The following is a 15,587-nucleotide window of genomic DNA, read 5'->3' on the forward strand; positions in this document are numbered from 1 at the left end:
GGGTTTTTTCTGTTTTTTTTTAAGTATTTAATAAGTTGAATCATCTTCTTTTATTTTGGATTATGGATTGTGGAAAAATAATTTGTGATGGTTATTATGGTTTTTATGAGCAATGACGAATTAAGTTTGTTGTTTCTGTTTCTATTTGATTGAGCTAAAAACTTGTGTTATAAATGGTCTTATTGAGCTAAAAGTCACTAAAATTCAATTCATTCAAAATGTAAGGTCCAATACACCCTCTCAGTGTCCTTTATTTTGGTCGAGCCAATCTGGTTAATTGGTTTGATATTGATCCATAAAAATTCACTTCTTTGGGTTCTTTCATTGTAAGTCAACTTCTAAATTTTTTTAATTGGAATTAAACTATCTCAATCAAATGTTCGGAAACTAGTCAAAAATCTGTAAATAATTTTCTTCAATTTTTTATTGGAATTAAACTATCTCAATCAAATGTTGGAAACTAGTCAAAGATCTGTAAATAATTTTCTTCAAAAAAAAATCTTATTTTAATTTTTTTCCGTTGCTATAAATCCTTACTTATCTAAAAAAAGAAGAAGTTGTTTTGTAAACATATAAAACAGAAAATGAGTTATTATCTTGTAATTTCATTGGATCTGAAAATATCTAGTTTTCAACAAACTTCAGATTCTTCGATCTACATATAAATCTGTTACATTCTTTTTTTTTATCAAAGAAATCACATTATTTTAGTAACTAATCCTAACTATAAAATCTTTATTCAAGTATTTGATTATCCTTGATGAACTTTTAACAAACGGAATCAAATATAGGAAACTAAATCGACCTATACAGAAAAATAATATCTAAATACAATACTTTTTTTTCCTACTTAGCACTTGGATGGCTTTATTGGCTTCATGATCTAGTGGAGCAAGATCAGTAGAGATTTGATATGGTTCAAGTTTGTTCTGGTCTAGTTTTTACGTCATTTTTATGTACTCTCGTGAACTTTCAAGTTTAATAAAATCCATGGTGCCATTGAAAAAAAAAGATCTCAAAGACATAAGCATACAATAAAATTTGTTTTAAAAAGTTTGAAACAAGTCAACGATGATTCGTTAATTTTCATTGCTAAAATGATTGGATCATTCACAATTAACAAAAATGAGGAAAGAATATTGAGAGAAAGATGATAAGGTTGCCATACAATATAAACCCATACCTAACTCTCAACTATATCTCAACCCCCAGTCATTTATAGTTACTATTAAGCCATTAATATTATTTCTTTGTTAATGAGACCATTTTTATTCTTATTTTAAATAATCAAACAAAATGAAGAACCATATTTGACTGTGTTTTTTTGCGATTTTTAAATTATTTTATTGTAAACTAAACTGTGGAATTATTTATTTTGTTGATATTTTAATTTTTTTATTCCTACAAATAGTTAAGAATTTAATATTGGAAACATGAAACTTGAATGCATGTATTTCTATCACTACAAAATAAAATTGATGGTTGATTTTAACATAACCTTTTTTATTGGTCAAACATTTTAACGATCTGATGATTGATTTTATGGTTTGTTACTTCTAATAAAAAGAAAAATATCTCATTATTAAAAACGAAATTTCTATGTATAAAATTATCGCTATATTATCACTTTTACTGAACCGATGTCAAATTACTCGATTACAACATCAATTGTTATAATTGATGCTAAACTACATAGTTTGTATCATTTATTAATAAATAATTTTTAAATTGATATTGTTTATTTTTGTGATACTATGTAAGTGCTGCAATCAACCATTTTTCTTGTATTGTATGAAAATGATTTGCCTAAAATCATATATCAGCTAATCAAAGAGATAGATGCATATGTGCTAATTAATTAAACAATACATATGAAATTATACCTCTTATATAAAACCATCGACAAAGAGTTGTGATGAATGATGATTTCTGTATATTAATGATTTTTGGTGAAACATATAAATGATTTTATAAATATGAATGGTTTGCAATACAATATGCTTTTATGAATTATAGTCGTGATAAATAAAGTAAAAGCATATCTGAGACACTAACATATACGATATAGTCTAGAATGTGGTAAAAGTTTTTATTATCCTTAGCTTAACATGGCCATGCATATTATTGTGAGATGACCACCTCATGCGTATGAGGTAGATAGATGAAGAATTGGTAAAAATCTATGAATTGATTTTACATGACTAACTTGAACTTGGGTGCAACACTAATCTAGATCTTGGTCCAATATACGTTCTACTAAATGAGAAACAAAACATTAAAACATTTGAAACACATAATTTACAAGCAAGAGGAAAATAAAATGTTGGTAACCTAAACCACCCAACCTTGTGTCAACGACTCAACGTACACAAATACAATTCCTCTTGGCTTTAATCTATTATATTACACATTCCTAAGACAATAATAAATATTTTCTTTAAAACGGAAACAGACCGACCAAATAAACGAAATAATAAATCTCATACAATGCGATCCATTTGCTATGGCCTCTTGTGACGTATTTGAAGTTCATTTAACACAGACGGTAGAAATTTATTGTCTTCTTCATGGCTTACCTAATACTATTTTAAAATAGATATCTTTCATTGCTTAACAAATTTATACCATTCTTCTTTTATTCGGCACAAATCTATGTTTTGCTATCATTTGCTTTGTTCGGATACAAATGTAAAAGAGATAGTTATGTAGTAAACTAAATGTAGTAAACTTTTAAATAAGAAAATTATGAAATAAACTCAAATCAGCATTTTCTTGATACTTTCTAATAGTCTTAAATATACACAAGAACAAAACATAAGTATATAACCATAAATTGAAGTTAGCTAAAGAGAACATAAATCTAAAGATGGTAAAGGAATAATATTTCTTGATTTGGCCTGCGAATATATTGAGAAAAAAGTTTCCAACAAGTTAAATGTATCTTATATAAAGCATTAAGAATGGTATATATTAATTTAAATATAACCTAGAAAAACTATGCAAAAGATTTGTTTGGGTTTGAAGATTATCCACTTAAATTTGGCAATTAAATTCAAGAAACTATTGGTAAATTATATATGCCAAAAACTAAACTGGCAAAAAATATTGAAATCTCCGGAGATAACCGAAAAACCTAAGTTTTATCGATTAAATCTAATCATATTCTCTAGATTTTCTCTGAAATTAAAAATTATTCTGATGTCTATAAAAAATCACAAATTCCATATAAAATTTCCTGTAATCATATATTTTTGGTTTGGTTAAAATTTTTTTTTTTCCAAAACTTGAAATAAAACTTTGTATAATAATACTATGCAATAGATTTGTTCGGGTTAGAAGATTATCCATCTAAATTTAGCAACTAAATTCAAAAAACAATTGATAACATAATATATCTCTGTAAACTATATATGCCAACATAAAAAATATTTTTTTCTGCAAAATAAACTGGCAAAAATTATTGAAATCTTCGAAAATGACCGAAAAACCGAAGTTTTATCGATTAAATCTTGTCATATTCTCTAGATCTTCTCTCTGAAATAAAAATTGTTTTGATGTCTATAAAAAATCACAAATTCCATATAAAATTTCTACAGTATTCAATTTTTTTTTTGTTTTGGTAAATAAAAAAACTTGGTTCTAAAACTGGAAATAAAACTTGAAATAAAACTTTGTATAATACTACAATGAGAAGCATTGGGAAATAATATAGCGGAAAAAACAAGAGTGGGGGGATGAAATGAGGTAGCTGAGGAACAAGTACGGCGCCTCCTAACAAAAAGGGATCGAAAAAAAACAATGGAGGTGTGGAGTGTGGCGGAGGCAGAGACCACGTGCTCTCTCTTCTCTTCTTCTCCTTCATCTTCTTCCTCTCTTCATCATCTCCCATTATTAACTCTTCTGACCCCACTTTCCTTCTCCTCTTCTAACTCCAACCTACCCTCTTCTCTCTTCCCTCTCTTAAAACCCTTTCTCTCTCCCTCATTCTCTTCCATGTCCTCCTCTCTGTTATTCTTTAGCTAAACACCCACAATTCTGGCCTTCTCTGATGCCTCTTTAAGCCAATTTGTATCTCTGCTTCCTTACAAGGTTTAAAGTTTTCTGCTTTTGCTGATTTTGTTATTTGGGTGTTTTAAAGTTTTGATTTTTATGGTTTAGCAATCGGAATTTGGACTTGTTTTTGTGATTTTTTACTTGTTGTTGGAGTTGGGTTTTGTTGAGTTTTTGTTATTTGGGTGTTTTAAAGTTTTGATTTTTATGGTTTAGCAATGAGAATTTTGCACTTGTTTTTGTGATTTTAACTTGTTGTTGAAGTTGGGTTTTGTTGAGTTTTCGACTTCAATATTGTAGAATTTTAGTGGGTTTGGGGAGTTTATAATCATTAGTTCTGAGATCTCTCAGATTTCTAAAGGAACTCATTATTATTGGGTAATGATGCTTTCTTACTTGCAAGATCTTTGCTTATGATTGCGTTTTGCTTTTTCTATACTCTTTTTTTCTTCATGTGATTACGCAAAAGCATTGCTGTCATCTTTGTTAATTCCACCTTGTAATCTGAAGCATCTTTGTTTGTTAGATTAAGCAACCAGATTAGGAATTGTTTTAATATTCCTGTTATGTTCTTTCAAGTCATTTTGGTAGATAGCATCAGTTTCTTTGTAAAGTGATTCAGTATGTGTTTATGGCTGTTTTGTAGATATATCTGAAGCTTAAAGGGCAGTGACAATGGCTGGCTCGGTTAACGGGAATCATAGTGCTGTAGGACCTGGTATAAATTATGAGACGGTGTCTCAAGTGGATGAGTTCTGTAAAGCACTTAGAGGGAAAAGGCCGATCCATAGTATTTTGATAGCTAACAATGGAATGGCGGCTGTGAAGTTTATACGTAGTGTCAGAACATGGGCTTATGAAACATTTGGTACGGAAAAAGCCATATTGTTGGTGGGGATGGCAACCCCTGAAGACATGCGGATCAATGCGGAGCATATCAGAATCGCTGATCAGTTTGTTGAGGTTCCCGGAGGAACCAACAATAACAATTATGCTAACGTTCAGCTGATTGTGGAGGTGAATCCAACTTTTGGGAACTACTATTATCTGAATTATCGTGTTTTACTGTACAGAACACATGTATTAAGCTCAATTTCAGCAATGAAGTTTTGGTCTTTGGAGTTATTTTTCATTCATCTGAACATCTTTGTCTACAACCTGTGTGCAGATGGCTGAAGTAACACGCGTGGATGCAGTTTGGCCTGGTTGGGGTCATGCATCTGAAAACCCCGAATTACCTGATGCCCTAGATGCAAAAGGAATCATATTTCTTGGTCCTCCAGCATCTTCAATGGCAGCACTGGGAGATAAGATTGGTTCTTCGTTGATTGCACAAGCTGCTGATGTACCCACTCTGCCATGGAGTGGTTCCCATGTAAGTAAATTTACTCTTGTTAAGCTTAGCTTGTGTACCAGAGGTATATATTTTCATTTTTATATACTGAATTCCTATGTTTTCAGGTTAAAATACCTCCTAATAGCAACTTGGTAACCATCCCAGAGGAGATCTACCGGCAAGCATGTGTCTACACAACTGAAGAAGCGATTGCTAGCTGTCAAGTTGTCGGTTACCCAGCAATGATCAAAGCATCGTGGGGTGGTGGTGGTAAAGGAATCAGGAAGGTCAGCTTCTGTAGATATGCCTTTTGATTGTGGACTAAGCCGATTACTATATAAGTACTTATTCTGGTTTTAAATTTATAGGTTCATAATGATGATGAGGTTAGGGCTCTATTCAAGCAAGTTCAGGGTGAGGTCCCAGGCTCACCAATATTCATAATGAAGGTTGCGTCACAGGTATGGCTGCTTAACTATATCTCTTGATCGAAGCTTAGCTGAGTTCTTATCTGGTTACTTTACTAGAGAATTTAAAGTAGTAATGCATTGCTTTTCTTTACATTTCATTTTTTCTAATTTTTTTTTTGTATAGAGTCGGCATCTAGAGGTCCAGCTGCTCTGTGACAAGCATGGAAATGTTTCAGCTCTGCATAGCCGTGATTGTAGCGTCCAGAGAAGACATCAAAAGGTTTGTTAGTGGTTGATTCTGGATTTTTAATTGTCTGGTTAGTGGTTATATAGAAAAACATTCTGTCCATTTATTCTTATATAGTTATATACATCAATTTTTGTTCTCCAACTGAGTTATAGTCCCTTTTAGCGATTGCAAATTATTGCATGAGCTCTTACTTTATCGTTTGTATCGTAGATCATAGAGGAGGGTCCAATTACTGTGGCTCCGCCAGAAACTGTCAAGAAACTTGAACAAGCAGCTAGAAGGTTGGCTAAGAGTGTTAACTATGTTGGAGCTGCTACTGTTGAGTATCTCTACAGTATGGACACTGGGGAGTACTACTTCTTAGAGCTTAACCCTCGCTTACAGGTTGGTTTCATACTGCAGCTTTTTGCGTTGAAATATATTGAAGGTCCGGACTTGAAAATTGAATGACTTGTTTAACTTGATGTTTGAGGTCAGGTTGAGCATCCTGTCACTGAGTGGATTGCCGAGATAAATCTTCCTGCTGCCCAAGTTGCTGTGGGGATGGGAATTCCTCTCTGGCAAATCCCTGGTATAATCTACGTCCTTATTTCTTACAGGCAGCGGTTCCTCTTCTTTATCCATGCACACGAATAATGTACTGTCTGTTTCTCTTTAATTTCGTAGAGATAAGACGGTTCTATGGAATAGAACATGGTGGAGGTTATGATTCTTGGCGAAAAACATCTGTTGTAGCCTTCCCTTTTGATTTTGATAAAGCTCAATCTATAAGGCCAAAAGGTCATTGTGTGGCTGTACGTGTGACAAGTGAGGATCCTGATGACGGGTTCAAACCAACCAGCGGTAGAGTTCAGGTAATGTGATATCTGTGGAATGCAAAGTGAAAGTTCATTCACTGAGAACTCTGTGGGTAACACTTGTATGAACTTGCAACAGGAGTTGAGTTTTAAGAGCAAGCCAAATGTGTGGGCGTACTTCTCTGTCAAGGTAATTATATCTATAGAGACTCTGCTATATAAGTGTTTCACAATGTTTTAAATTTTACGACTACTTTTTTACAGTCTGGTGGAGGCATCCACGAGTTCTCGGATTCCCAGTTTGGTAAGTTGAATGAAATAAATGTATTTGGGCTGCTAGGTTCTTTTCTTGAGTTTACAAAAATTGAAACTTTCTTTAATCTTCCATTCAGGACATGTTTTTGCATTTGGGGAATCCAGAGCCCTGGCGATAGCGAATATGGTTCTTGGGCTAAAAGAAATTCAGATCCGTGGAGAAATTAGGACTAACGTTGACTACACGATCGACCTTTTACATGTACGTTTCTTCTTGCACACAAACTTACACTCTGTGTATGCAATACCCTGACAAGATCATTTCAATTGTCAACCAGGCTTCTGATTACCGTGATAACAAAATTCACACTGGTTGGTTGGATAGTAGGATTGCTATGCGGGTCAGAGCTGAGAGGCCTCCATGGTATCTCTCTGTTGTCGGCGGAGCTCTCTATGTAAGAACCTCTTTCTCAGAGATTTATTTGTCTTGAAAAGTTTCTATCTGGTGACGAAATGTTCTATCTGTCCAGAAAGCATCAGCGACCAGTGCTGCTGTGGTTTCAGATTACGTTGGTTATCTGGAGAAGGGGCAAATCCCTCCAAAGGTAATCCAATACCAGGGATCTCTTTTGCCTTTCTAGTAATGTTCTTGTAGCTTACTTTTTCTCTCTTAACTTGCAGCATATATCTCTTGTACATTCTCAAGTGTCTCTGAATATTGAAGGAAGTAAATATACGGTATTCGCCTACTATCAAAATTTTACGTCTCTGCAATTTCGTATTTTCCTCTGCCATATTATTTTTGCGCTGAAGATATTGTTACCAGGCTTACTAACATGAACATAACTGTTCTAGATTGATGTAGTCCGGGGTGGATCAGGAACCTACAGGCTAAGAATGAACAAGTCAGAAGTGGTAGCAGAAATACACACTCTACGTGATGGAGGTCTGTTGATGCAGGCAAGTTTTCTGCCTTTGTTCTATATTACAAGACAAGGACATACATGTGTCGCGCAGAAAAAAACTTCTGGAGAATCTCACTTCCTTTTCTTGTTTTCACTGTCATTGCAGTTGGATGGCAAAAGCCATGTGATATATGCAGAGGAAGAAGCTGCAGGAACTCGTCTTCTCATTGATGGAAGAACTTGTTTGCTACAGGTTTCTGCTAATTTTTTTGTGTGTTTACCATTTTACTTCACGTTTCTCTGAAGTCATCTTTAGCTTTTAAGCTGTCTGTCAATTTTGGCTTATTCAGAATGACCACGATCCATCAAAGTTAATGGCTGAGACACCGTGCAAGTTGATGAGGTATTTGATTTCCGACAACAGCAATATTGACGCTGATACGCCTTATGCCGAAGTTGAGGTCATGAAGATGTGCATGCCACTTCTTTCACCTGCTTCAGGAGTTATCCATTTTAAAATGTCTGAAGGACAAGCCATGCAGGTTCACTTCATTGCTAAACAAAAAGCCTACAGTTCTGTTTAAATTGATTAACCCATCCATTATTTTTTTCACAGGCTGGTGAACTTATAGCCAATCTTGATCTTGATGATCCTTCTGCTGTAAGAAAGGCCGAACCCTTCCATGGAAGTTTCCCAAGATTAGGGCTTCCAACTGCAATATCCGGTAGAGTTCATCAGAGATGTGCCGCAACATTAAATGCTGCACGCATGATTCTTGCTGGCTATGAGCATAAAGTAGATGAGGTAAACACTGTTTGTTTTTCCTATTTGATCCAACTTTTCTACTAGATTATTTGACTATGAGATAGCTCATACGTTGCAGGTTGTTCAAGACTTACTTAATTGCCTTGATAGCCCTGAACTCCCATTTCTTCAGTGGCAAGAGTGCTTTGCAGTTCTGGCGACACGACTACCTAAAAATCTCAGGAACATGGTAAACACCTGTGTAGTATTCATAATCCGGTTTCTTATATATTGATATTTGTTTTGAGTTCAAGACTTTTAATCATATCTAAATAAAACTCTTTATCAGCTAGAATCAAAGTATAGGGAATTTGAGAGTATTTCCAGAAACTCTTTGACCACCGATTTCCCTGCCAAACTTTTAAAAGGCATTCTTGAGGTAATTGACTATTATTTCTTCCATTAGAATTACCATCCTGTTTCTTACTCTCTGAATTTTTTCTGTCTACTTCTTGCAACAGGCACATTTATCTTCTTGTGATGAGAAAGAGAGAGGTGCCCTTGAAAGGCTCATTGAACCATTGATGAGCCTTGCAAAATCTTATGAAGGTGGTAGAGAAAGTCATGCCCGTGTTATTGTTCATTCTCTCTTTGAAGAATATCTATCAGTAGAAGAATTATTCAATGATAACATGCTGGTATTATATGGCTCAATAGCTAATTAACAGATTTTTGGTTACTAGCGATGTCTGAGGCGTCTAAATAATCATTTTATTTTTCTTGAATAGGCTGATGTTATAGAACGCATGCGTCAGCTATACAAGAAAGATCTGTTGAAAATTGTGGATATAGTGCTCTCACACCAGGTCTGTGATCATCTTTCTCAGACCAGGTTTTTCTTTCCGTCATGACTATGTCACTGAATTGGTTCTTCTTTTCAGGGCATAAAAAACAAAAACAAACTCGTTCTCCGGCTCATGGAGCAGCTTGTTTACCCTAATCCTGCTGCTTACAGAGATAAACTTATTCGATTCTCAACACTTAACCATACTAACTACTCTGAGGTGCGTTTGGTTGCTTTATGTTTTATAATATTTTTGTCTACACTCTCAACTAATGATCAGTTTGTGTGTGTAGTTGGCGCTCAAGGCGAGTCAATTACTTGAACAGACCAAACTAAGTGAGCTTCGTTCAAACATTGCTAGAAGCCTTTCAGAGTTAGAAATGTTTACAGAGGACGGAGAAAATATGGATACTCCCAAGAGGAAAAGTGCCATTAATGAAAGAATAGAAGATCTTGTAAGCGCATCTTTAGCTGTTGAAGACGCTCTCGTGGGACTATTTGACCATAGCGATCACACACTTCAAAGACGGGTTGTTGAGACTTATATTCGCAGATTATACCAGGTTCGAGTTCATTCTTCCGCACCCTTATTGTTCAAAATTCTTTTTGTACTGCAATTGATTACAGAAAATTTTGACTTCATTTTAACCCGACTCTTGTCATCAGCCCTACGTCGTTAAAGATAGCGTGAGGATGCAGTGGCACCGTTCTGGTCTTCTTGCTTCCTGGGAGTTCCTAGAGGAGCATATGGAAAGAAAAAACATTGGCTTAGACGATCCCGACACATCTGAAAAAGGATTGGTTGAGAAGCGTAGTAAGAGAAAATGGGGGGCTATGGTTATAATCAAATCTTTGCAGTTTCTTCCAAGTATAATAAGTGCAGCATTGAGAGAAACAAAGCACAACGACTATGAAACTGCCGGAGCTCCTTTATCTGGCAATATGATGCACATTGCTATTGTGGGCATCAACAACCAGATGAGTCTGCTTCAGGACAGGTACTTGACACAGTATAAACTAGCTTTGGTGATATAGTGTCTAGCTAATCTGTTATCATTTCTGGTTTGTTTATCTCAGTGGGGATGAAGACCAAGCTCAGGAAAGAGTAAACAAGTTGGCCAAAATTCTTAAAGAGGAAGAAGTGAGTTCAAGCCTCTGTTCTGCCGGTGTTGGTGTAATCAGCTGTATAATTCAGCGAGATGAAGGACGAACACCCATGAGACATTCTTTCCATTGGTCGTTGGAGAAACAGTATTATGTAGAAGAGCCGTTGCTGCGTCATCTTGAACCTCCTCTGTCCATTTACCTTGAGTTGGTATGATCATGACGATGAAATTTCTTGTTTAAAGCATATCATATTCTTTTTAATGGCTATTTACTGTTTGTCTGATGCAGGATAAGCTGAAAGGATACTCAAATATACAATATACGCCTTCTCGAGATCGTCAATGGCATCTGTATACTGTTACAGACAAGCCAGTGCCAATCAAGAGGATGTTCCTGAGATCTCTTGTTCGACAGGCTACAATGAACGATGGATTTATATTGCAGCAAGGGCAGGATAAGCAGCTTAGCCAAACACTGATCTCCATGGCGTTTACGTCGAAATGTGTTCTGAGGTCTTTGATGGATGCCATGGAGGAACTGGAACTGAATGCCCATAATGCTGCAATGAAACCAGATCACGCACATATGTTTCTTTGCATATTGCGTGAGCAGCAGATAGATGATCTTGTGCCTTTCCCCAGGTTGCTATGGCTGTGTCCTTGACAAGTTATTGTTTGTAATGTCAGACAATATCCTAATAATATCAACGTGTTTCTTACAGGAGAGTTGAAGTGAATGCGGAGGATGAAGAAACTACAGTTGAAATGATCTTAGAAGAAGCAGCACGAGAGATACATAGATCTGTTGGAGTGAGAATGCATAGGTTGGGCGTGTGCGAGTGGGAAGTGCGGCTGTGGTTGGTGTCCTCTGGACTGGCATGTGGTGCTTGGAGGGTTGTGGTTGCAAACGTGACAGGCCGTACATGCACTGTCCACGTAAGTTCCGCTTACAAAAAATTTGGTTGTACAAACAATACAGAGAGTAAGAGTACACATCTCGATGACTTACCTGCTGTGATTTAATATTTCAGATATACCGAGAAGTTGAAACTCCTGGAAGAAACAGTTTAATCTACCACTCAATAACCAAGAAGGGACCTTTGCATGAAACACCAATCAGTGATCAATATAAGCCCCTGGGATATCTCGACAGGCAACGTTTAGCAGCAAGGAGGAGTAACACTACTTATTGCTATGACTTCCCGTTGGTTTGTTACTGAATTCATAAGATTCACACATACGCTTACTCTTTTGGCTATTTCCAACCCCCCTTATGTTATTTCTTTCCTTTTCAGGCATTTGGGACAGCCTTGGAACTGTTGTGGGCATCACAACACCCAGGAGTTAAGAAACCATATAAGGATACTCTGATCAATGTTAAAGAGCTTGTATTCTCAAAACCAGAAGGTTCTTCGGGTACATCTCTAGATCTGGTTGAAAGACCACCCGGTCTCAACGACTTTGGAATGGTTGCCTGGTGCCTAGATATGTCGACCCCAGAGTTTCCTATGGGGCGGAAACTTCTCGTGATTGCGAATGATGTCACCTTCAAAGCTGGTTCTTTTGGTCCTAGAGAGGACGCGTTTTTCCTTGCTGTTACTGAACTCGCTTGTGCCAAGAAGCTTCCCTTGATTTACTTGGCAGCAAATTCTGGTGCCCGACTTGGGGTTGCTGAAGAAGTCAAAGCCTGCTTCAAAGTTGGATGGTCGGATGAAATTTCCCCTGAGAATGGTTTTCAGTATATATACCTAAGCCCTGAAGACCACGAAAGGATTGGATCATCTGTCATTGCCCATGAAGTAAAGCTCTCTAGTGGGGAAACTAGGTGGGTGATTGATACGATCGTTGGCAAAGAAGATGGTATTGGTGTAGAGAACTTAACAGGAAGTGGGGCCATAGCGGGTGCTTACTCAAAGGCATACAATGAAACTTTTACTTTAACCTTTGTTAGTGGAAGAACGGTTGGAATTGGTGCTTATCTTGCCCGCCTAGGTATGCGGTGCATACAGAGACTTGATCAGCCGATCATCTTGACTGGCTTCTCTACACTCAACAAGTTACTTGGGCGTGAGGTCTATAGCTCTCACATGCAACTGGGTGGCCCGAAAATCATGGGCACAAATGGTGTTGTTCATCTTACAGTCTCAGATGATCTTGAAGGCGTATCAGCAATTCTCAACTGGCTCAGCTACATTCCTGCTTACGTGGGTGGTCCTCTTCCTGTTCTTGCCCCTTTAGATCCACCGGAGAGAATTGTGGAGTATGTCCCAGAGAACTCTTGCGACCCACGAGCGGCTATAGCTGGGGTCAAAGACAATACCGGTAAATGGCTTGGAGGTATCTTTGATAAAAATAGTTTCATTGAGACTCTTGAAGGCTGGGCAAGGACGGTAGTGACTGGTAGAGCCAAGCTCGGGGGAATACCCGTTGGAGTTGTTGCAGTTGAGACACAGACTGTCATGCAGATCATCCCAGCCGATCCTGGACAGCTTGACTCTCATGAAAGAGTGGTTCCGCAAGCAGGGCAAGTCTGGTTTCCTGATTCAGCGGCCAAGACTGCTCAAGCGCTTATGGATTTCAACCGGGAAGAGCTTCCATTGTTTATCCTAGCGAACTGGAGAGGGTTTTCAGGTGGGCAGAGAGATCTTTTCGAAGGAATACTTCAGGCAGGTTCAACTATAGTAGAAAATCTGAGAACCTATCGTCAGCCAGTGTTTGTGTACATCCCAATGATGGGAGAGCTGCGCGGTGGAGCGTGGGTTGTTGTTGACAGCCAGATAAATTCGGATTATGTTGAAATGTATGCTGATGAAACAGCTCGTGGAAATGTGCTTGAGCCAGAAGGGACAATAGAGATAAAATTTAGAACAAAAGAGCTATTAGAGTGCATGGGAAGGTTGGACCAGAAGCTAATCAGTCTGAAAGCAAAACTGCAAGATGCCAAGCAAAGCGAGGCCTATGCAAACATCGAGCTTCTCCAGCAACAGATTAAAGCCCGAGAGAAACAGCTTTTACCAGTTTATATCCAAATCGCCACCAAATTTGCAGAACTTCATGACACTTCCATGAGAATGGCTGCAAAGGGAGTGATCAAAAGTGTTGTGGAATGGAGCGGCTCGCGGTCCTTCTTCTACAAAAAGCTCAATAGGAGAATCGCTGAGAGCTCTCTTGTGAAAAACGTAAGAGAAGCATCTGGAGACAACTTAGCATATAAATCTTCAATGCGTCTGATTCAGGATTGGTTCTGCAACTCTGATATTGCAAAGGGGAAAGAAGAAGCTTGGACAGACGACCAAGTGTTCTTTACATGGAAGGACAATGTTAGTAACTACGAGTTGAAGCTGAGCGAGTTGAGAGCGCAGAAACTACTGAACCAACTTGCAGAGATTGGGAATTCCTCAGATTTGCAAGCTCTGCCACAAGGACTTGCTAATCTTCTAAACAAGGTATAAAACGAAACCCTCCAGAAAAACAGAGGTTTTGGTCCTCTAGTATTCTTATCTGTATGGCTCGGTTTTTAAAGGCCTAAGTAAATATTTGTGATGCAGGTGGAGCCGTCGAAAAGAGAAGAGCTGGTGGCTGCTATTCGAAAGGTCTTGGGTTGACTGATATCGAAGACTTTAGCTTCTAATCCAAGAAAGATGGACATTTAAAGTTTGCTTGTGTCCATTTGGACCATCTTCCTTATATTTGTTGGTCACAGTTGTAAATGTTGTTGTAGCTTTGTCATTTCCGTATAAACAAATTACGCAATAATTCATTCAACATGTCACTCTTGCTTCATATTTATACACTGAACCAAGACAATATAATAGTCTAAATATAAAACTGATCTTGCTTAACCAAATACTGTAAAGCTAAGAATCCCAAGACAAATTATATAGTCTAACTGAAAGTAAACAATGATTAGGCCACGACAAATAAACTGAACCGAATGTATCGAACCGAAACTGAAGCAAAAAAAACGAACCAAACTAAAAATTGGAAAATAACCGAATGCATACTAAATTTTATAACCGAAACCGAAAAGATACGTACCAAAATATTTTGGGTAACCAAAAATTTTCAAAATATAAATATATTTTCAAAAATATTAGTTATTTCTAGATTAAATAATTAAAATTAGTTGAAAATATATAAAATAGTAAAAATACTCAAAAATATCCGAAAATATCCAAAAATATTTAAAGAAAAATAACTGAATGGATACTAAATTTTAAAACCAAAAGAATCGGAACCGAACCGAAACCGAGCCGAACTTTCAAAATAACCAAATGGATACTAAACTTTAGAACCGAAAAAACTGATAACTAAATAAATATATTCCGAAACCGAATATATAATCGAATGCCCAAGACTAACAATGACAATAATCAAAAAATTCATGGGGAATTGGCAAATATAACCAACAAAAATACTTTAATTGGTAAAATAACACTTCAAACAATAGAAAGAGATATTATGTATAATATATGTAATATTGACAATATATCCTGTGTTTGTACATCACGCTCTCCTTCTTCTTTCTTCTTCAAAAGACATCCTAGTGAATAAATCTTTTTTCTCTTTTGTGCAGTGTGCTCCTTTCATCTCTCTCTCCCCTTTCTTACGAATCTTTACATACATCACCATCAACTGAACAAAAGTCAAAATTATATATGGGTCAATCTTAAATGTCGATAGGATCACCCAAATCTGATTTACTCTATTTTATAACAACACCATTAGCTAGAAACCCAACCATTAGCGCAACAATACTCTGACTATATTTATTCTTTGTTAGCCAGAGAATACTAGTAAAATCCGGTGAAATCCTTTCGCCAATTATGTTAAATTAATCTTTACTTTCCCATCAAAGTTAATATGAGAATTTTAATTTTTAAATCCAT

The 15,587-nt window shown here is 36.6% G+C and overlaps 1 protein-coding gene across 2 annotated transcripts; it reads left to right on the forward strand.

Moving 5' to 3' along the window:
• The first annotated feature begins 3,697 nt into the window (after positions 1-3,697).
• Positions 3,698-14,545, forward strand: ACC1 (acetyl-CoA carboxylase 1). 2 transcript variants are annotated; one of them, NM_001198214.2, is made up of 32 exons: positions 3,698-4,089; positions 4,697-5,067; positions 5,219-5,425; positions 5,512-5,673; positions 5,755-5,847; positions 5,981-6,076; positions 6,257-6,430; positions 6,524-6,617; positions 6,713-6,900; positions 6,983-7,033; positions 7,108-7,147; positions 7,236-7,360; positions 7,437-7,553; positions 7,629-7,703; positions 7,780-7,836; positions 7,954-8,058; positions 8,170-8,256; positions 8,354-8,545; positions 8,620-8,808; positions 8,888-8,998; positions 9,098-9,187; positions 9,270-9,446; positions 9,537-9,614; positions 9,690-9,812; positions 9,886-10,155; positions 10,259-10,590; positions 10,670-10,907; positions 10,988-11,340; positions 11,421-11,634; positions 11,730-11,906; positions 11,994-14,144; positions 14,247-14,545. In NM_001198214.2, the coding sequence occupies exons 2-32, from the start codon at positions 4,726-4,728 to the stop codon at positions 14,301-14,303; spliced, it is 6,765 nt and encodes a 2,254-aa protein (NP_001185143.1). In that variant the 5' UTR covers positions 3,698-4,089; positions 4,697-4,725; the 3' UTR covers positions 14,304-14,545. The 2 variants fall into 2 exon arrangements, with proteins under 2 accessions (NP_001185143.1, NP_174849.2); NM_103313.4 differs by having other exon boundaries at positions 4,066-4,428; positions 14,247-14,538.
• Positions 14,546-15,587: the final 1,042 nt, after the last annotated feature.

This window comes from Arabidopsis thaliana (assembly GCF_000001735.4).
Source record: "Arabidopsis thaliana chromosome 1 sequence".
NCBI lineage: Eukaryota > Viridiplantae > Streptophyta > Magnoliopsida > Brassicales > Brassicaceae > Arabidopsis > Arabidopsis thaliana.